At 32.9% G+C, this 23,411-nt stretch overlaps 1 protein-coding gene and 2 pseudogenes across 3 annotated transcripts in view; 2 read left to right on the top strand and 1 right to left on the bottom strand.

Annotated features, from left to right (window-relative positions):
• The window catches only part of LOC149527008 (uncharacterized), a 5,196-nt gene extending 1,116 nt beyond the window's left edge, over nt 1-4,080 (bottom strand). Inside the window, exons 1-3 of the mRNA XM_089783919.1 lie at nt 3,864-4,080; nt 291-591; nt 87-188 (exon numbers count right to left, since the gene is read on the bottom strand). Of these exons, the coding sequence (XP_089640045.1) occupies nt 87-188; nt 291-591; nt 3,864-3,879 (419 nt within the window). The 5' untranslated portion in view covers nt 3,880-4,080. The remainder of the gene's footprint in view (nt 1-86; nt 189-290; nt 592-3,863) is intronic.
• Nucleotides 4,081-12,875: 8,795 nt separating this feature from the next.
• Nucleotides 12,876-15,439, top strand: LOC110419327 (indole-3-acetic acid-amido synthetase GH3.17-like; annotated as a pseudogene). Its single transcript, XR_016351405.1, has 4 exons — nt 12,876-13,210; nt 13,315-13,416; nt 13,527-14,372; nt 14,482-15,439. The product of XR_016351405.1 is annotated as an indole-3-acetic acid-amido synthetase GH3.17-like (transcript).
• Nucleotides 15,440-20,756: 5,317 nt separating this feature from the next.
• On the top strand, nt 20,757-23,397 carry LOC110419020 (indole-3-acetic acid-amido synthetase GH3.17-like; annotated as a pseudogene). The gene is made up of 5 exons (XR_016351411.1): nt 20,757-21,046; nt 21,661-21,762; nt 21,874-22,605; nt 22,656-22,723; nt 22,832-23,397. The product of XR_016351411.1 is annotated as an indole-3-acetic acid-amido synthetase GH3.17-like (transcript).
• Nucleotides 23,398-23,411: the final 14 nt, after the last annotated feature.

Raw genomic sequence — 23,411 nt, 5'->3', positions numbered from 1 at the left:
TGATTATTTTATTAGAATTTGAATTAAACTAAGCCTCGGATATATATATATATAAACTGTAGCAAAATTGGGGCTCAGATTCTTACTTGTCCAGCACAGACCCTAACAGGGTATGAAATACTGCCCTCTTCTTTGAAATTTCAGCCGTGGCAGGTATTAACTTTGGCTGCCCTCCGCTAGTGCCAGAGCTGCAGGTCCAACAGGATTGACTAAGGAGGGAAGCAGGGCGAAAAATGAAACAAAAAAATAAAATAATAATAATAAAAAAAGCAGTGGCGATAAATTCACACCTTTGATGGAACTCAATCACAGGTTCAGCTAAAAGGATGTCTGATGGCTCCCCGTTAGCAATCCTATCAACGTAAGGCTTGATATCTTCGTAACTAACAACGGGGACATTGTTTTTGAAGAGTTGCTTGCCAGTTTGGCCGTTGAGGAAACCCTTCAGATATTCTGTTTCTGCATTTCGCTCAAGTATCTCTCCCAGCACCTGTTCTTGTACTTGATGAGCATTGATGGTCAGTTCCTCCATCATCTTCAGTCCATCAGCTCCATACTCATTTGTTGCCATCGGATAACAATAATATTTAGCTGAAAATAATTAACTCATATTGCTGCTGTAGAAAAGTCTAGCTCTTTTGGGGTGTATTTACTAGCGAAGCACACCAGCAGAAAGAATAGGATTAACTATTTGGAAAATGAAACCTGGCACAAGAAATCAAAGAGAAATGACCCACAACATCAATGGTTTGGGACTCACATTGATAGAACATGTTTTCAAAGTTGTAAAAGAAAAGAAAAAGAGAAAAGTAGAGAGTTGGTATGCTTGTCCAATTTGAACTCGGCTGCAATAGTGGCATTATGCTTTAGGTACTAAATAAGAATAAATATATAATTAACAGAAACAAAATGGTAGGAACATTATAACATTGAGATGTCAATAATATATTTTTTTGGCTCAACATGTGATCTTAATTATTATAGCAAACGCTTTTCTCTTAATAAACAAATACATCTCCTACGTCACTTGGAAAACATGTACATGTGATTAAACAAAATTTAAGCTTTGGCCAAAAAAAATAAAAAGGAAGAAAAATTAAATCTTTATTGGAGATATCTTCATGTCTTTTTTTGATAAAATGGTTACTTGATGTTTCTTGTGGCATGCGCTTTTTTTTTAAATTTATTTTGGCCTCATTCCCATATATATAAATCAAACAAAATTGTATGAATCACCTTTTGCAAGGCTGGGAATTGAAAGTTGTGATCCCCTAAGCAAAAGCTTGCGATACTTGGTAGACAAATTAGTTGCATGTACAGCAGAGATGCCAACTGAGTTAACAGACACAGATTTCTCTCGAAATTTCTCAGAATAAACATGAAACAGAGAGGAAAACCAGAGAAAAGATATAAAGAGGGGAAAAACTACTGATTTTCCTTTTACATCAAGTTTTTATACAAACAATTTGAAAATTTTGAAAAACAAATTCGTAGATCTGGCATGGAGAAACTACAAATGCAAGAAAATAGGATCACCCAACAACTAATCACAGAAACTGAGAGTTTGTTGTGAAGAACCAACGGCTAACTCTAACTAAACTTAAAATAGCCATTAGACCTTTAAAGAGATGACTCAAATGATTACTAAACCAAACAACCAAAACGACAAATCAAAGAGATGCTTTGGTGTTACAAAATAACAGACTCGACAAAACGACACCATCACATGACGTTTAGAGAAAAAAAAACTAACTGGACCCAAAACTCCCCGTTTTGACTCTCAAAATAGACTTTTTCTTCTTCCAACAAAACTTGTGCTCCTTCACTCGTTTCAAAAATTCTCCAGGTTAATAATTAGTTTTCAACAATTTCATAGTGTAGGAATGGAGAGAAACAAGAGGTTTGTGGAGAGGTTGGTGTCGGTTTTTGTCAATAACATCTCAAAAATAGTGGACGAAAGCTCGTTGCAAAGGGTGTTTGAAAGGTGCGGTGATGTGAAGGATATCTTCATTGCAAGAAAATGAAGCTGGGCAAGGAAGAGATTCGGGTTTGTGAGGTATGGAGAAGCAATGGAAGCAAGAAACGCAGTGGTAGCGTTGAACGGGTCATGGCTTCTAGATCAAAGCATAAGGGTGAATTTAGCAAAATATGGAGGAAGAGAAGAAAACCAGAGCAAAACAATTAGTAAGTGGTGGGAATATGGTGAGAAGGAACATGGAAAAAACAGAAAGAAAGAAACATATGCATGGGTGGTAAGGTACGAAAGGAAAAGTGAGATACAATAGGAGAGTGAAAGAGAACGTTTAAAGGAAACTGGAAGAAGATGCGAAAGAGAGGTACGGAGGCAAATTTGCAATGGTTGAGGAAGAGCGTAATAGCAAAAGTCGAGTATTGTATGGAGGAGAAAGTAATGCAAGAGTACTTACATATGGTGGTACTGTGGAGGATCAAAGTAAGGAATATAACACCAAAAAATTACTTGATACCATTTGAAGATGATGAGGAGTACAAGGAAGCTTTGACAGAGAAATGAAAAGAATTGAAAAAATGGTTCTTATCCAGTTATAAGTGGAATGAGGAGTTCGTTACTCCAGTTAATCTCAAATGGGTAACGGTGAGGGAGTGCCTCAACATGCATTGTGTTATGAAACTTTTGAAAGGCTGGCAAAATGTTGGGGTGGACTTGCAAGAGTTAAGGAGGATACACTAGACTGTAACAACTTAGTGGTGGCAATCATGGTTATGGAAATGAAAAAAAGATTGAAGAGGTGATTGAACTACAGGTGGGAGAGAGGAGTTACAAGGTGAAGGCTATGGAGTTTCAGAGAATTGAAAAAAGAAAGGAGAAGAAGAGGAAGTGGATGAATGCAACGATGGAAACCAGGGATGGAAGGAATATAGAGAAAAGGAGTAGTCAAAAGCATGCATGGAAGGAGAGGAAAGGAAGAATAAAAGATCAGAAAATAAAGAAGGCATGGAGGAATAAGATGATGACATGGAAATAAGTGAAGAGGTGGATGACATAGGTGACGTGGGCAATGAAATATCAACAGAAAATGCCATGTTGGAAATTGAAAAAGAGAGGGAAAAGGAAGGAAATTTGAATTTCGAAGGCAAGAAGGATGGCTCGGCTTGCAAGGGTACAGAAAGGGAAGAACAATGGCATAAAGAAGAGGGGATGTTGCAGAACAGGAAATCTGGGCTTATCAATGAAATTGAAAGTAACTTGGGTGGTGGAACGAAGAAAACAAACAGAGGGAAAAGCAAACAAACAAAAATTGATGATAAGGAGATGGAAATCACAAACAATTCCTTGTTTAACATTGATGTTCAAGATAGAAATAGAATTATAAAGGGGGAGATTATGGAGGTATGGGAGTTTAGGTTTGAAAGCAACAGGAGATGAAGAAGAAGTGCTAGAAAGAATGGGGGAAATGGGAGGAATTAAGCAGAGGATTTGGTTTATCGATAATTTTGTTTCAATTAAGTGTTGACAACTTCTTGAAGGCGTGGATCTGAGCAAAGTTGAAAGGTAAAGGAAAATAGGGAATAGCTGAATGATTTTATAAATAGAGATATGATTTTCAGTTAAACACAACTGTTTGAGCAAACAGAATTTTTCTTTTTAAAAGTTGATATGTTAATCATGAAACAAAAAATGCAGATATCAAAAGGGATAGCAAACCTGTTAAAAAAAAATCAGACCAGGACAGGGCTTGATGGAGCAAGCCCCTACCATAGATAAGAGTAGAAATGAATCTATGCCAAGGAATCCCCTGAACCTCGCCAGTAGAAAATCCACATCCCCAGAATACGAACATAACAAAAGTGAAATCCATCCAAGGCACACAAAGATACCATACCTGGCAAGCAAAACATCAAAACAGCAACTAGCCCTCATTGCATAACCCCATATCTCCCATATGGAAACCACTGATCTTTGAGTCCCCCTGCACATCACCAGCCAGAAAATTAAATCAACAATACCAAGCATAACAAAACTGAAATCCAGCCAACACAGGCACACACAAGGATATCGGATCAGGCAAACAAAGCATCAAACCAGCATCTAAGACTCATTTCCATTATCACAAATCACCCAAATAAGGTCTTCTAATCTTTGCACCCTTGACTTGGCCAAGGAGTCATCAGTATCATTGGCTGATCTTGGAATTTTAACAATGTCCCATTCTTTACGCCTTGATTTAAAGAAGTCATTTTGGATCACGATGGACCTTAATTTCTAGCGAGCAGCAGATGGATCCAACACCCATTTCACAACATTCTCGGAGTTGCTTTCAAAAATAACCTAGTGAGAGCTTTCCATATTGCTTTGGGTTTAGCTGTGTTCGTGTCAGTAACACCCGCAATCAAGGAGCATAAAATCGGTATACGACCATTCCCATCCTTGAAAATTTCTCCGATTCCAACCTTTTCTCGAGTGCCACTCGGTGCTTCGTCAAAATTGAACTTAACGGTCCCATTTGTGGGAACCTGTCAAGTAATTACCAACACAATTAGTTTTGTCTGTGAGACTGCCTTTTTTGATAGTATTTATTTATTAGATAAATAATTACTACATCAATTATTAATGTCATATATATATATATATATTATATTTTAATAGATTTTTTAATTTATTTATGACATATATGATATAATTATAAATTATTTGATAATATTGTACAAAAACTATACTAATAATTGATGAAGTTTTAAAAGGAGAGTCATAGTCCTTAAGTTCCTTGTTCGTCAAAATTGTTTTAAGTTAAATGTAACAAAATGTTAAAACCCTACACTCATTATACCTTTATAAAAAAAAAATAGAATGTTTTAACTCCACCATTAAGATAGTGACCTTATAGCAAACAAGTGAGTGTAGTAGTGTATGATAAACATACAGTGAACATGATCTAAGTAAATAGCACCATATAATTTTATCACTGTCAATAATTAAAATGAGTTTTATTACAATTTATTGATTGTCTTTAAACTTAAGAGGTCAATATAATTTATTTAGATTTTAATGTTGTCAATAGGTGATGTTGAATTTAAAGGCTATACCTTCATACGTTGGGTTATGTAAATGTTAAATAAATTATATTGGATGCTCAATAAAAGATTCACCATTCTCTATTCAGAAAAATATTCAACCAATTTTCATAAAATTGCTGGACTCAAGAAATCCAAATAGTGTGTTTTCTAAAAAATGTTTTAGAATTATATTATTCATATTAATATTATATATAAGTGTTTTTGAAGAAAAATATTTTTTCAAAATCCAACAAAAATGAAAATTAGGAATTGGTACTACATGAGTTGGATGTGATAGTGAAAATTGTTTATATATAAAGCCCATAAGGAATATGCCATGGTGAAAGAACTAATTAGTAAAGATTATGATGAGAAGGACTTCATTGATAATTTTTTAATCTACATAGGTCAATTGCAATGTGTTAATGGACATTATTGTAATTAATGGGTAAATAAGATTTCTTAATTAATTTAAGAAATTAAACACTAATGTTAGATTAAATGAAATTCTAAGTAAAATATTAGTCATGAGATTACATGGACTTAGGCCCATGGCTAGAGACAAAGATCCCTAAGGATTTCACGCATATTCTTTTTTTGGATTTTATATATAACTCCTATTAAATTATGGATTAGGTCTAGTGAATCGAAGTCCATTAGTATATCCATATAGATAAAGATTACCACTTAATTAGTTGACCGTAAGAATTAATTTGCAACAATTTTTCAAAAAACAAAAAGCCTCAAAAAGAAGAAGGCTGAATATTTTTGGAGGTGAAGAACTTGTATTGCTTTTGATGTACCCATATCTTGATTTATAGTTTTCTTACGGCAGATCTTTGGTTTTTAAATTAAGTAACAATTGTTGTTGATGTATCAAAAATTAAAATTTCACATTCAACTTAGAGAAACCAACAACCACAACACCCTGGCTTGAATGGTCACCTAACTCAGTCACAGAAACAGCTTAATAACCTCAAAGGCTTAAAACTAAATATTCAAATGAGACTTTTTTTATTAAAATAAAAAAAATTTATTCTTCTAGTTTTTTGAGATGTAAACAACATATAAGACTCATGACTTTATTAAGACACTCACATAATAAACTTCTTGTGTATTCTTTGAAGGAAATTGAGGCTAAGAAAGGAGCAAATAAAGGAAGAAGAATTTAAAAATAGATATTATAAATTAAAAAATATCATTTTATATATAGGAGGGTAACACAAAAAAGCATGTGTGTGAGGATTGGCTAACTTTAGTAGTTTATTTGCCCAAAGGTGGTAAGTTACAAAGTTATGTTATATTCTCATGACCGCTTTTGTGACATGTCATGCATTCAACCCACAGGTGTTTACATGCCGAGACCTTTTGGATATATTCATTTATGGTTTTGAAATATTTTGATTACCTTATTTACTATAATTAAGTTGCATTGTTTAAATTTTTAAACCCCTCTGGAAATGATAAGAAAGCCTTTGAGGCGTGGGAGATATCCAATAAATATTGTCTACTTGTTGTTAAGAGGTCGATCCTTGTACACCTATTACTTGGATTTCCTAATATTACTAAAATAAAGAAGTTCTCAACTACAGTAGCATTGAGGTATAGGGTGTCATCAAATGTTGAAATTGACACTTTTTTAAAAAGGATTTTATTCCATAAGTTATGATGGGATAGGAAGATCTAGGAAGTACACCATTAAGATGGTCATTAAATTTAATACTCCTAGAAGGTTCAGGACAAAAAAAAGAACCTGGTTAATTTGTCAATGTAAGGAGTCCTAAAGTTGTCTTCAAGACGGAACATAAATATTTATTTTGCAAGAAAAAAGACTTAAGAAGCAAGATTGTCTTAAATATAAGACTTGGCTAGAACAACATAAACTTAAAGAGATCCATAAGTAAGAGAAACCAAGTAAGGATAAGTCTAGAGTCATGATTAACAACACAGTAAAGGTGCAAATAATGCAAGTCCATAGAAGGATTTTACTAAAAAATCTAACAATCTCCCACTTGGACTACATTACTTAAATTTAAATTTAAAAAAAAATTCTTGAAATTGACTCATAGGCTAAGACAATAAAAACATTACCGGCTTAATTGTAAAAAAAAAAAAACTGGTCTTGAGACTATTCAAAGTACCATTCTGTCTAATAAAATTTTGTGATATAGAAAAATAGTAGTGACTTCATCTACAAAGATATAGCACCAACTATAATCGCATATACCATTCAATCTTATAGCAATGAATAACAACACTTCTTTAATGATCTATATTCATGTGTTGTATTCTTTTATTAGTCATTTATTCTCTACTTTATGCAACCCATACTTGCAAGAGAAATACTTTATGGTTTACTTAGTAAACTTGTATGTCTGCATTACTTATCTCAAGTTATACTTTATGTGTCAAAGACATACTTTTAAAGTTGTAAATTTATGTCCCAACTTATGCTTGAGATTGACACACTTCTTAAGTTTTCATATATGCAAATATATATGTACATACATAAAATCTTTATAACTGAATATAATTGAATAATCATTATTCATAATAAATCCATCTACATCATCAAGGATGTGTTTCAAACAATTGTGCACAAAGTATAAAATAATGCCAAATCCTCCCACTAACCAAGTACATTAATAGACTCTTCAATGCTCATGTCAAATATGTTTCTTGATATTGACAGGGTGCAGTCCCTTGGTAAAAATATCAATAATAATATCATTAGTATAAATATACTTTATTGAAATATCACCCTTTTTTATAAATTCTATAATTGTCAAATATTTTATCTGTATGTGCTTAGCCCTTGTGATACTTTTATTATTATTATTACTATTATTAAACAAATCCATTGTAGTGTTATCACAATATAACTGTATGGGTCTAGCAATAGAGTCAACCAACAATAATTCTTTAATGAGATTTCTTAACTAGAAAGCTTGTTTAGCTTATGGGTAATATAAAGCAATATCCTGTTACGGGAGAAGTTTCATTATGCTAATTAAGGCTATCAAAGGAGTGTTAAGATAGATGGTAGTGAGAAGGAGACAGATCCAATTATGGAAAGCAGAGTGGAAAAAGGAGAAGGGGTACAAAGCTCGAGACTTAGAAAGGTGATGGAAAAAAGGCGACAGGGAAGAGATAGCAAACACTTGGGAAAGGAAAAAAAGGGATTAGGGATGGAGGGAGAAAATACTGATGAGAAAAATAAAGGCCCAAGAAAGGAGAGCGATATAAGGAAAAGCCTAGAACAAATGAAAGATAGGCCGGGCATGGATAAAAAGGTTGTGGATCAAAGAAAGGAAGGTGAAAGTTATGGGTCAGTTGGAGAATTAAACTCTACCAATGTTGGGTTTATCCAATTTCGACTCAAATCAAGCTTTACGGCTTCAATAACAATTTTAAATCATCTAGAAATAATAAACCCAAGGTAACTTAACAAAATTACCTAAATCAAATTGTTTTTGGCTTAAAATTGTTAAAAAATCACAATCCTTGAAAAACCCAATTTATCAAATTCAATTTCATTCAATTACATAGATGTAATTCGATCAAACACCTATATGGTGAATAATATATCATCAATTAAGCATGCACAAGATCTAATTGCGTTATACAAAGATAATTATGTATTTTAATGATGTAATTACATAAATTTCAAGTACCACATAAGATCTTAACATGTAGTCATAATTTATGTAATAAATTTATAATTTCTTAGGGTTCTATATCCTAACCATGTTGGCTCTAATATCAATTGAATTATGTATAAATAATTTATACTAATTGAAGATCTAACATAGTAGGAATTTAGAACGTACCTGATTTCTGATTTATAGTTTAACAGTGGAAATATTATACTTGATTTCTGATTTATAGTTTAACAGTGGAAATATTATACTGACCAAATTAATTGTTGGTACTCAATGCATTAGGATCTTCTCTTTTTCTTTATGACTCTCCAATGGGTGAGATCTTTATGTCTTTGTAAACAAAAGAGGAGATTTAACTTTACCTTATATAGTGAATCCCTAGTCTCACCCATCATAGGATTTAGGATTTCCAACACAAGCCTACACTTTTAAGCCTACATATAACATTGGAGTCTAGTCCACTTTATTAGATCATATTATGGACAAAAATATTGTCACTTTATCAAGAGCAAATTATCTTAACCTTATTTTGATAAAATACAAAAAATAAATAATGTAAGTCCAAATAAAGATTTTACTAAAAAATCTAACATCGTTTTCTTGGACTTGTGATTAATTTAGTGTGCTTGCTAATTCTGTTAGTTCTCTAAATTAGATATGAACTTGTTTGTCTTCAATCTAGAAGAGTGTTAATGCTTTTCCACTTTAGTTTCTAGTTTTTTCTTTATTGATTTACAAGTGTAAATTCACCATTAATAATTTATTGTTGATATTTCACTATTTTTTTCTTATATATTGATAGGTCTTCAATAAATATTCCATAATTGCATCAATAGCCAAGCGTCATGATGCATGGCCAAACTATAATGCATCATCATGCTATTTCAATTGTTCATGCGAGTTACGTTTTATTTATTTATTAGCTAGTTTGGTTTTAGTAATATAAGTCTAAGTTTTATGTATTTAGGAAACATTATGAAACCCAACATAAATATACTTCAAATTTGTCAGAATTCTTATTGAAAATAAGGACAGGCAGAATATGTATTGTGGTTTGTAAATTTCTCTTGCCATCAATTTTGCTAAAACTTCCTTTTGTGCTTTGACCACGACACGCAACACTGGCTTTAATGGTTACCTAACTCAGCCGACCTAGGTTGAGTGAGGGAAGAGGTATACAAAGAATATGTATAAAAGGTAATATAAAGGTTAAGTGTAGTTGAATTGGTGTAGCCTTTTCATTCTTAAATTGATAGGCCTATGTGTCACATATACATGCTTCCAATGAGTTTACCTTGATCCAGATATCTTTTGTGGGGATTCTACGTTAATAAAGATTTTAATTTGCTTTGATACAACTCATCATGGGTTTACATTTTCAACCCAAAAACATCCTTGATAGGTAAAAGAAAGTCCTTATTTATAAACTCAAGATCTGTCCTATTTCTTATTGATGTGATATCCATCATATGTGTGAAGTTAAAAATTTTATATGGAGGTGGTTCAGGAAAAATTATATATTTTGAAGATAAATATATAGAAAATTAGTGAAAAGGAATTTTAAAAAATTATAGTCAAATAAAATTTTGTGTATTTGTGTAAAGGTAATATAAATTTGAAGAAAACAATTCATGTTGGTTTCTATAATAGTTTAATTTAAAATTTAAAATATATGAAAGAGTAGTATTCTAAATTTTAACTTTCTTTAGGTTAAAAAGTTCATTTGCAAAATAAGGTTTCACTGGTTAAGGTAAAGCTTAGTGTCATGTGCCGAGCATCTTCTATGATTTGAACCCACATGTCGTGATATTGGCATGATCCAAGTAGATGGTCTTGAAGTCCAGACTATAGACCATCCATGTAGCGTTGGTCTTAAGATTTTTTGAAATGGATCGACACGTGTTTTCATAAAATCAATCTTTTGTTGAACACTTTCTCTATTGATCTACCCTTATAAAAATCGAATGAATATCGAAGGTACATATGTCAACACCCTTGGTGATTAGTTAATCTGATATTAATTTTATCCAAGTTCTTGGTAAATCAGTAACAACTTTCTCTAATTTAAAATTTAATTTCTATATATATAATTACAAAGTTCTATGATCTATGTATTAAACACTTGTGGCAATATTTATTCCAGGTCCAACCATAGTGCAATCTTTGAAGTTCAGCATATCATACATTACTTGACACCTCAATTCAAACTGTGACCATAAGCTACAAGCATTGAAACATAAAATGGCATATTCACAGAAACCAATATGGCTAAATGAGAAAGAAGACCTTGTAGTATTCCAAATTCATAAAACCCTGGCAGAAGTGTTGAAAGAACAGAAGAACAGGATACTGCCAATTGGATGAAAAAGAGATATAAACCAATTGGATTTCCAAACACCATGAACGCATAAAGAGGTCTATGCAAAAAGTTGTAACCAAAAAATATAATAGCATCCAAGAGAGGCATGACACAAGCCAGAATACTAACACCATGAACAATTATTAGGAAAATAAAATAAAAAAGGCAGACAAAATGGAGATACGTCATTATTGGGTGTCGGTTGATTTAAGGCTGATAAGCTTGTCTATGGCAAGTTTGTCTCCCTCCTTGAGGAAAGAAGCCCAATTGCTTTCCGAGATTCCAAATCTCTTCAGCCTCACATGGTATTGATGCAGCTATGGAATGGAAGTGAAAAATTAATATCACATAACAATATAATCATGTGATATTAAGGCGTCATATTATTATTAATTATAATATGTCAATATGTTACATTAGTGCCATTCGAGATAAAATTGTAAATAATATTTTGATTAATAACTGTTAATTAACCATTAGATATAAAAACTTATTTGATTGAAAATAAAATTTTAAAATTAAGTATAAGCATTTAATTGAAAACAATAATAGAACGTATTGGATTTTTTAAAAATATTTTAAGTGCTTTTTAGGTATTATGCCTAGTAATAATTATAGTTCAAAAATTGTTATAAATTGCCTTTATTATTATTGTTATTATTATTTTGAATATATATTCTCACTTTATTATTATAATTATGTTGAATATCTATCTTATTGATGTTATTAATGATCAATGGGTTGCTATTATTATGATGAAATTAGTTGGTAATTTCTTATGGCTACAGAAAATGGGATTTAATTAACTAGATGTGGCTCATTGTAGACTTATGATGCTTAGGAATTAGGATAAGAAAAATTTGGCATGGGGAGCAAACGGGCTATTATTATAATTAATACCAGAACAATTAATATCGATTAAAATGCAAAGAAGCACGAGTTTGGTTTGCTACCATATATTACCAAACCCTCCATTAATTAACTTTGCCTAATTCTTTATGTTCAATTAACAACTACATATTCAAGTTTAGTTCACAATACTAATTGTTTATTGTTTTTAATTATTTTAATTTTGACATTTTACTTTTGATTATTTTTATAAAAAAATTAAATAAAAATAATAAAAACAACTGAGCCAATTGAAATGTTTAGGTAACTCAGTATTTGTTTCTAGTCTAAAATGGAGTTTAATAAGGAATCAAGGATTTTTTTTATATGATTTAAGAAATTTAAATACATTAGTAAACTATTAATGAAGAAAAATGAAACTTACTCAAGGTCAACATTTTTTATTTCAACGATTTATATTTGTATTGAAGCCTCACATCATAAAATTTTTTAGATAAAAATCAATTCTTGAATCTGCTACCATTAAAAATGTTCCAAATTTATTTTTTAAGTCTGACATTATGAAAATTTAATGAAATTCACCACTTCAATGCCACTTGGACATCCATGTGGATGCCAATGTGGCATAAATCCCAACCATGTAACATCTAGGTGGCAAAATTATGGGAGCATGGACATTTTAATTTCCACCTAACCAAAAAAATATGGACTTGTTTGACGCTGGGGAGGAAATTTGTTTCACTTGGACGGTCATATGCTGCTTACATGACCATATTTAGTTTTTTTATATGTAGAGGAAAGCTATGTAAACTATACATAGATAGAGCGACCACAGTTAGCTTAGGTAGATAGAGAGATATAATCTCTGGTTGGCAATTTTGAAGTCAACGAAAACACAATCCAACTCACTAATGTTAGTCTTTAAATAGGAGCCATAAGAGTATGTACGCCATTCAATCTGCATACTGGGATTTTTCTCTTCTAGTTTTCTCTCGGCTCATCAAAGTCTCTTTCTCATGGCTCGTCAGATGGAAACAAAGAAGTGTGAAGATGGGCTGAAAATGTTAGAGGAACTGACCACCAATGCTCATCAAATACAAGAAAAACTGTTAGAGGATATATTAAAACGAAATGCAGGAACAGAATATCTAAGGGGCTTCCTCAATGGCCAAGCTGACAAGCAACTCTTCAAAAGAAATGTTCCCATTGTGACTTATGAAGATCTCAGGCCTTACATCGATCGTATTGCCAACGGGGAGCCTTCAGATATCCTTTTAGCTGATCCCATCACCCAGTTCATCCTGAGGTATAAAAGTTGCTCTTAGGTTTGATTTTCTCTTCTTTTCTTTCTTCTTTCTTTCCTTAAGAATTCCGTATTTCTTCGAAGCAAACTCTTTACCTTTGATGCAGCACTGGTACTTCAGGAGGGCAACCAAAGTTGATACCTTCAACTGCAGAAAGTTTTGAGCAAAGGATGTTACAACCTACCCTGGAGGACCTTGTGATGAAAAAGTAAGTTGTATTATAAGTGTTGTTAAGGTGAAGTTTTACAAAGTCGGCCCAACAACTAAACTAGTTAAACTTAACATTTTCTTTTTTGTTTAATGATAATGATACTACAGACATTTTGACTGCTTAGACGAAGGGAAAACGATGTGCCTCTTTTTTGTAAAACCAGAAATTGAAACTCCATCTGGTCTAATGGCAAAATTGTACACAACAAGCTACTTTCAGAGCAATAGCTTCAAAAATGGTCGTGCTAATACTTTCACAAGTCCTATTGACACGATCCTGTGCTTGGACAACAAGCAAAGCATGTATTGCCAATTACTTACAGGTTTATTACAGCGTGATGAGGTTGTAAGGATTGAGTTGATCTTCGCATCTGTTTTTGCAAGGACCATCAAGTTTTTGAAAGACTACTGGAAGGAGCTGTGCTCTAACATACGAACAGGTGGCCTTAGCGATTGGATTACTGACCCTGGTTGCAAAAATGCCGTGTCATTAATCCTCACTGGCCCGAATCCTGAATTGGCTGATTCAATAGAACATATATGTGATGATAAATCATGGGAAGGGATAATTAAAAAACTCTGGCCTAAAGCAAAGCATATTAGTTCCATCATTACAGTAGTATGAGCCAATACATTTCATTACTTGAGTCTTATGGGTGGGATTCCTTTAGTTTCACCACTTTATGCGTCTTCTGAAGCTACTTTTGGGATCAATTTAAAACTCTAAGCAAGCCCTTTGATGTCTCACACCTTTCTCTCGAATATGGCCTACTTTGAATTTCTTCCACTGAATAAAGCCAGTGGAGAAAAGGCACAAGAACTGGCAATTTAACAATACTGTTTCTGAAAAAGAGTCCATTGAGATGACAAATAAGAATGGAAATGTTGAACCTGTTGATCTCACGAATGTGAAGATAGGTCAATGCTATGAAGTTGTTGTCACAACTATGGCAGGTATGATTTCCCTCTTTAGATTTTAATCATATTTTAACAAACAATACAAAGGAAAGTTTTAATCAGATTTTTTGGTTAAGATCACTTTGTGTATTAATTGTCTTTCCAGGCCTATATCGATACAAAGTTGGAGATATTCTCAAGGCAACTGGTTTCTACAATAACACACCTCAATTCCAATTTGTGCAACGCCAAAATGTTGTTTTGAGTATTGATTTGGACAAAACAAGTGAAGCAGACCTTTTGAAGGCGATCACAAATGCAAAACTATTCCTAGATCCACTTGGCTTTGTTTCGGCCCTTTGCAGTAGCTACGCTGACACTTCTTCGACACCAGGTCGATATGTATTATTTTGGGAGCTCAGGATGAAGGAAAGTAATGATTTGCCAAAACTTGATCCCAGGATAATGGAACAATGCTGCTCTATAGTGGAAGAGTCTTTGGATTTCACATATAAATCCCTTAGGAATAGCAACATAATTGCTCCTTTAGAGATACGGGTGGTAAAACATGGAACCTTTGATGCACTCATGGATTTCTATGTATCCAAGGGAGCTTCCATTAGCCAATACAAGATACCTTCTTGTATTAAATCTGAGGAAGCCATCAAGATATTGAATGCCGGCGTAATAGGAAAGTTTTTCAGCCCCAAAACTAGTTTTTAAGGTGCAACCTTTCCTATGATGGTCTGCAATTTATTTGAAAGATCAGCTGTTGTGGGGGTCATTCTGCAAGGTGAAAATGGTTGTTGTCTTTAATCTTCATGATCTTAGTAGTTTACAAAAAATAAATAAGGAAATGGCAGGTCCATCTACACTATCTATTTGAGAACTAGCTAGCCTCTTATAGTCTCTTGCAATAGCATTATCTACTTGTTATCTCCTTTTAAAAGGCTCTTTATCCGAATGTGCTATAGCTTCACTGTTAATAAATGCAGGTCATTGCTTCTACTCTTTTTATCATCTATTTAATAAATTTGACTTCAAAATTATTTTAAGAAGATTTTTTTTAAAAAAAATAATTACAGCCAAATAAATTCTTGTTGAGTCATCTTAATCCAAAACGAAGGTATAACTAAGAACTTAATTAAGCATACACATAAAGATAGGTTTATGGTTTGTAAAAAATTTAAATGATTTTCAATGTGATTTGACGAAAAATATGGAAAGAAATATTTGAAAACTAAGGAACTACATTTGATTCTCAGACCATTAGTGAAGCTAAGGGTGGCGGTGGTGACAGCCGCCACCCCTTAATTTTTAATTTTTTTATTATTATATGTATAAAATTTGATATATATATATAATATAATATGATTATATTTATATTTATCCTTTAATCGCACTTCATGTAAAATTTAAAATTTATCACTTGCAACAGCTAATATAAGCGTGAGTTTGTCCGATGTTAAGAACATTGCGAGTTAACCAAATAACAAAAAATTACAAGCAAGGGTGCCCTAAGGCTTTTACACACGAAAAAAAAGGGAAAACGGCATACTTTAGTCTTTCAAAGTCATGGCTAAAAAAAAAAAAACGGCATACTTTAGTCTTTCAAAGGCATGGCTAGATCCTGCAGCATGTTCTTCAAAACAACTTTTAAAAGTAAAGACACTTGAATTAACCAAAAGTCTTAGAATTCAAAACGACTTTAAGACACTTTTAAAGTGGTGCCAAAATATCTTCAAGCTACCCTCAGAATTCAATGGACACCTGAATTGTATCTGCTGTTTGTATCATCGAGAGCAGTATCAGTGTCACGACCTATCTCCAGTCATGATTGGCGCAAGGGCGTAGCAGGTAATACCACTCGAATTAAGTAAGTTTCAAATACCAAATCCAAAGGATAACCAAATATCACATTTGAGAGAAAACTTTATCTCATTAATTATGCAGGTTTATATAATTATACTCTAAGTATATATTTCCTTGAGATATTTTTAAAAATAACTTTTATAGATAAGATGTTTTTAAAAATAATTCTCTTTATAATTTTAATTATTTTTAATTAAGTTGAATAAAATTACCCTTAATGATGTTACATATCATTATACGATATTACACATCATGTACAAAAACATGTGATTAAAAAAAGTTGTTACACGTCATATTTAAAAAAAATTATTATTACAAGTTATGTACAAAAACATGTTACATGCCATAATTAAAAAGGTTATTTCATGGTATGTTAAAAAAAAATATTACTGTTTTACGTCGTGTATAAAAATATGTTATACGTCATAGTTAAAAAAAGTTGTTACATGCCATGTTGAAAAAAAAATTGTTGTTACACACTACGTACAAAAACATGTTACACGTTATGGTTAAAAAAGATTGTTACACAACACGTTGAAAAAAAAAATTGTTGTTACACACCATATATAAAAACATGTTACGTGTCATGTTGAAAAAAATATTATTGTTACACGTCATATTCAAAAAAATTTTGTTATACTTTAATTCCTAAAATGTTATTATTATTTACGAACTAAAACTTCTAATCCTCTCAACTCTCTTCATTTCTTTTTGTTTTTTTTTTTAATAATTTTGGCATCGATTAAAGTGTTTCTAACATGTCTTCATAAATCAAAATATAAATTTTCTTATCTAAATACTTATTTCGACTAAAAATAATAAAAAAAATTTCTTTAAAACCCTAAGTTTATAAATTTTAAATTCTTGAGTTTATTAGTGTTGAGGTCCCAAATTGATCCAATTAAAAACTATTTCAAACATCTGTAATCATTTCTTTCATTTTAGTTTCATCCAAAATACTTAAAAATTAAATTTCTCAAATAACCACTCATCCCTAACACATCAAAACCATCGCTTGAAATCTTAAAAGAGCAAGAGAGAGAAATCGGGAATACAACAGATGAATGTCGAAGAGAAAAATCGATAAAATTAGATAGAGTTAGATGGTGAGGGGGAGAAATCAAAAGCAAAAATGAGGAGAAATTGTGATCAATGGTTTACTTTATTTGAAATAGTTTCAAAGGTATTTTTATTAAATCATAGCTAAATATAGTTAAAAATAGTTAAATTTATTTTGATGGTTATTTTTGAAATACTCTTATCAAGGAAGGTTATTCTTCACAATTCCTCGATTTTTTCTTTTGTGAAACTATAACTTTTTTTCAAACACGTGTATGTGTAAAACTATTAAAAACCAACGAATTCACAAATCCGTATAACAATCTATAGTACATCAACCAACAGCCAAGTATAAACATATATAGAAAATTTAACCAAAAACAAAGGATGACTTGAACTTAACGGAGTGACTCAACAAAAGGTGGGTAACCTCTACAAGATGTCTTGACGTCCATCAAGCAAGTGCTAGCAAAGAGAAGACTCCCCAGGTAAGCCAACCAAAGATCTATGGATCTAAAAATAAAAATATATATATATATATTTTTGTAGTGAGGTATAAAATCCTAGTGAGCAAATACGGTAGGGGGAACGAGAAATATGGAGGAGTTTTGAATAAACATATTTCTACAAACCATGCATATCTCCAAATCAAATTCAAACCAGATCAAATGTATTTAAGCAGGGAAATTAAATTTCCTTTAAAATGCCAAAATCATTCTCAAAGTACCTTAGGATCTTTGTTTAAGGATGCGAAAATAAACTCGTTAAAATTAAGTCTAAAATTCCCTAGGCAGTGCATTTTTCACTACTGGGATCAATCTCTCCTTGATGTGGAGTCGATCCTTTATGACACAAAACACTTCCAATGTGTTCTATTCTGTTGGGATTGACTCCTTGAAAGGAGGGTGATCTTTTAAAACACAGAACACTCCAGAGTGTTCTGTTGGCCCAGGGATCGACCCTATGATCCTTAGAGGTCGATCCCAATACTTCAAGAGTTAAAAATTTTGCCTTGAAAGCCTCCAATTTCTCCCTTTTGGCCTTGTAATCAACTTCCTTTTCAAATCTCTCAATTCTAAGGTTCCAAAACATCAATGGTTCCACAATTAATGCACCAAACATTTTTTTTACCAAGAGATCTGATTCAATCAATTTCATAATCAGCTTTTCAAACATTCCTTGCAACCATGCAGCTTAACCATAGTAATGGGTGCATTTGCAAAATAAGCATATGAGCTAACATAATATATGAGCAAAATGACTCGCATACAAATATGCATCAATCCAACCTCCAAGAGTAATAAAGCATGAGTTTGTTCGTGCTAAGGTCCATGGCCTAAATCCAATGGTGCTACAACACATAACCAAATCCAAAGGTACTATGGTACCTAACACTATTCAAAGGTGCTAAGGTCCATGGCGTAAATCCAAAGGTGTATGACACCTAACCAAATCCATAGGTACCATGGTCTAACATTATCCAAAGGTGCTAAGGCACCTAACAATCTCAAAGGTGCCAGGGCACCTACCCAATCCAAAGATGCTAAATCATCCAACAATTTCCAAAGGTAATAAGGCACCTAACATTTCCAAAGATGCTAATGCATCTAATAATAGCCAAAAGAGCTAAGGCACCTAACAAAGTCCAATCATCGATTCATAATCATAGTGAAAAACATACTATTTCATTTCATTTTCTTTTCAAGTCATTTTGTGTCACATCTCATTTTTTAGGAAAATCAGGACTAGCACTAGGTCCTATATGGCTATGGCCCACTAGGCTCTAGTAAGCCTCTTAACATAGTTCATCAATCATTCAATCACAATGGGCTTATTAGCCTCCATTATCATACATCAAACATTTATCACAATAAACATAAGCATCCATGCATAGACGTCGATGCACGAGTATGGAACTTCATATCAAAACTATGTATACGCATTTCATTAACAATAACTATACATATACATTTCATGTAGCTTTATAATGCACCCCAAGTGCTCATATATGCTCTTAGGCCATCATCCATAATATTTACACATTTCCATATATAAAAGTAAAAATGCTATTCCATGACTCAACATTCGAACATAATCAAGTACTATAGACAGAACATAAAGATTAACCCGTCAAGCAAAACATGACCCGACTCTATAGGTTTCAAGAGGCTGCTGTCACTTACCAAAAAAAGAACATATCACGTTTCTGTTACTCGGGTACAAAACTACTATCACTCATCAGCAACAAAATAAGAAAAACCAAAGTGTGAATTACAAGGATTCCATGACTTATAATTGATGATGACGCGACAAGCTGATTTGGCATGATAAAATTATTATGGTATTTTTCACATTTCACATCAATGCTATATTAGTATCATGTGGATATAAAATAATAAGTAACATTTTGACTAATGGCAATTGATTAATTATTAGTCATAAGGTTTATTCAGTCTAAAATAAAAGGATAAAAGTTTGATTGAATGTTATAAAAGAATAAGGACTTATTTAAATTTTCTTACATAATTTAAGGACATATTTAGGCATTATGCAAATAAAAAAAAGAGTTTACTTGAGTACAAATGAAAAAAAAAATCCAACTGGATGCGTGCTGAGGCTTAATAGAGAAAACGAATATACTTTAGGGGCATATTTGTTAATTAAATAAAAAAACATATTGTCCATGAATCATGGCGGAGTTGTAGTTTTCTGTGGCCTGTCATAAATGCAATGTCTCATGGTCACTGAATAAAAATTATTCTACTTCGGACTAAACAATTTTGTTTTTTGTTTTTCTGCTAGTTCAAACGTTGATTTTAAAAGTATTAGAAACAGATACAAGTTCTGATCAAGCAACCAAAAACAAGAATGCAAGTGTAACCTGCATTCAAACCACTACATAATACAGTCATAATACAATCTGAAACATTTCAACCAGTATAACCATATCACCTTATAGGTCAACATCCCATATAGAAAAAAACATTATATAAGTTGACGCAAGTACATAAAAACAAAGAAACATAAATTCAACTCTGCATTGCCTTGCCCAAAACATCTTCGCTCTGCCAATACCGTATTTGACAAGGCAATCCGGAGACATTTTCCCCTCTCTAAAGGTGTGAACTAAGATGATATCACTAATCTTATTCCACAAACTGTCAATCTCATTGAACAATAACCATAGCTTCCGTGGCCGGGACACATCATTCAACACCCATGACATTGTCGTTCCAGTTAGATTCAATTATTAACTTCTTTTTTCCATTCCAAGTTATTAGTCTTATAGATTGACTAAAACAAAGTGAGTGGTCCTACAAAGTTATCAGCAGCACACAATGCTATTAAGTCACTTTTAATGTTCGTTCCAACTTAAGTCCATGAAAAAAAAAATCCATTTTACTGATGTTGGTCCTCAAAAAGGATTCTTGAGAGCATGTGTGCAATTCAAGCTGCACACTAGGATTTTTCTCTTCTAGTGTTATCTCGGCTCATCAAAGACTCTTTCTCATGGCTGGTCAGATGGAAACAAAGGAGTATGAAGATGGCTTGAAAATTTTGGAGGAACTGACAAGCAATGCTCATCAAATACAAGAAAAAGTGTTAGAGGATATATTAAAACGAAATGCAGGGACAGAATATCCAAGGGGCTTCCTGAATGGGCAACCTGACAAGCAACTTTTCAACAGAAATGTTCCCATTGTGACTTATGAAGATCTCAAGCCTTGCATCAATCATATTGCCAATGGGGAGCCTTTAAATATCCTTTCAGCTGATCCCATCACCCAGTTCATCTTGAGGTATAAAAGTTACTCTTGAAGGAAATAGAAGCCAAGTTTCCTCACAAATCAATGGAAACAATAGCTTAATAAAACGGAGAAGAAGGTGAAGCAAAGAGTTTTTCAGAGAATATGAACAAAACCTTGGCTTGAACAAAAGCACTGATTTCATTTTCTTTCCAGTATATATACTCCAAAAATTCAAATACATTTCCTGATGAATCGGATCATAGCAACAGACTTCACACAAACCAATATCCCCCAACAGTAAAATGAAATAGAAACCATGGTTGTTAAGCCTTGAACCAGACTTAAAACGATACTACAATGAAGCGTATATGACTTAAGTAAACTAATTCAAAACGACATGAGTAGCATCGTTTTGAGTACAACAAACTTGAAAACATGAAAAGAGTAAAACGACACACTTTTGGAAGCTCAGATTATTGATGAAGAAACGCCATCGTTTCTCCATATAGAACTGAAGCTCCTCACTAGTTCTTCACATGCTGTCACCACGAGATTATGAATTACCTTTCAACAGCTCTGAGGTTTGATTTTCTCTTCTTTTCTTTCTGTTTTTTTCCTTAAGAATTCCATATTTCTTCGAAGCAAACTCTTTATTTTTGATGTAGCACTGGTACTTCAGGAGGGCAACCAAGGTTGATACCTTCAACCACGGAAAGTTTTGAGAAAAGGATGTTAAAACCTACCCTGGTGGACCTTGTGATGAAAAAGTAAGTTCTATTATAAGTGTTGTTAAGGTGAAGCTTTTCAAAGTCGTCCCAACAACTAAACTAGTTATACCTTAACATTTTCTTTTATGTTTAATGATAATGATACTACAGACATTTTGATGGCTTAGACAAAGGGAAAATGATGTGCCTTTTTTTTGTCAAACCAGAGATTGAAACTCCATTTGGTCTAATGGCAAAATTGTTCACAAAAATCTACTTTCAGAGCAATAGCTTCAAAAATGGTCGTGCTAAAATTTGCACAAGTCCCATTGACACGATCCTGTGCTTGGACAACAAGCAAAGCATGTATTGCCAATTACTTACAGGTTTATTACAGCGTGATGAGGTTGTAAGGATTGAGTTGATCTCCGCATCTGTTTTTGCAAGGAGCATCAAGTTTTTGAAAGACTACTGGAAGGAGCTGTGCTCTAACATACGAACAGGTTGCCTTAGCGATTGGATTACTGACCCTGGTTGCAAAAATGCCGTGTCATTAATCCTCACTGGGCCGAATCCTGAATTGGCTGATTCAATAGAACATATATGTGATGATAAATCATGGGAAGGGATAATAAAAAAACTCTGACCTAAAGCAAAGCATATTAGTTCCATCATTACAGGTAGTATGAGCCAATACATTTCATTACTTGAGTCTTATGGTGGTGGGATTCCTTTAGTTTCACCATTTTATGCTTCTTCTGAAGCTACTTTTGGGATCAATTTAAAACCTCTAAGCAAGCCCTTTGATGTCTCGTACACCTTTCTCTCGAATATGGCCTACTTTGAATTTCTTTCACTGAATAAAGCCAGTGGAGAAAAGGCACAAGAACTGCAATTTAACAATACCGTTTCTGAAAAAGACTCCATTGAGATGACAAATAAGAATGGAAAGTTGAACCTGTTGATCTCACGAATGTGAAGATAGGTCAATGCTATGAAGTTGTTGTCACAACTATGGCAGGTATGATTTCCCTCTTAGATTTTAATCATATTTTTACAAACAATATAAGGGAAAGTTTTAATCAGATTTTTTGGTTAAGATCACTTTGTGTATTAATTGTCTTTCCAGGCCTATATCGATACAAAGTTGGAGATATTCTCAAGGCAATTGGTTTCTACAATAATACACCTCAATTCCAATTTGTGCAACGCCAAAATGTTGTTTTGAGTATTGATTTGGACAAAACAAGTGAAGCAGACCTTTTGAAGTTGATCACAAATGCAAAACTATTCCTAGATCCACTTGGCTTTGTTTTGAACCTTTGCAGTAGCTACGTTAACACTTCTTCGACAGCAGGTCGATATGTATTATTTTGGGAGCTCAGGATGAAGGAAAGTAATGATTTCCCAAAACTTGATCCCAGGATAATGGAGCAATGCTGCTCTATAGTGGAAGAGTCGTTCGATTCAACATATAAATCCTTTAGGAAGAGCAATATAATTGCTCCTGGTAAAACATGGAACCTTTGATGCACTCATGGATTTCTATGTATCCAAGGGAGCTTCCATTAGCCAATACAAGACACCTTCTTGTCTTAAATCTGAGGAAGCCATCAAGATATTGAATGCCAGCGTAATAGGAAATTCTTTCAGCCCCAAAACTAGTTTTTAAGGTACAACCTTTCCTATGTTGGTCTGCAATTTATTTC

The sequence above is a fragment of the Theobroma umbraticum genome, unplaced genomic scaffold (genome assembly GCF_002168275.2).
Source record: "Theobroma umbraticum cultivar Fairchild unplaced genomic scaffold, ASM216827v3 scaffold_67.0, whole genome shotgun sequence".
In the NCBI taxonomy this organism is placed as follows: Eukaryota; Viridiplantae; Streptophyta; class Magnoliopsida; order Malvales; family Malvaceae; genus Theobroma; species Theobroma umbraticum.
This window is presented reverse-complemented; position numbering and strand designations above follow the sequence as displayed.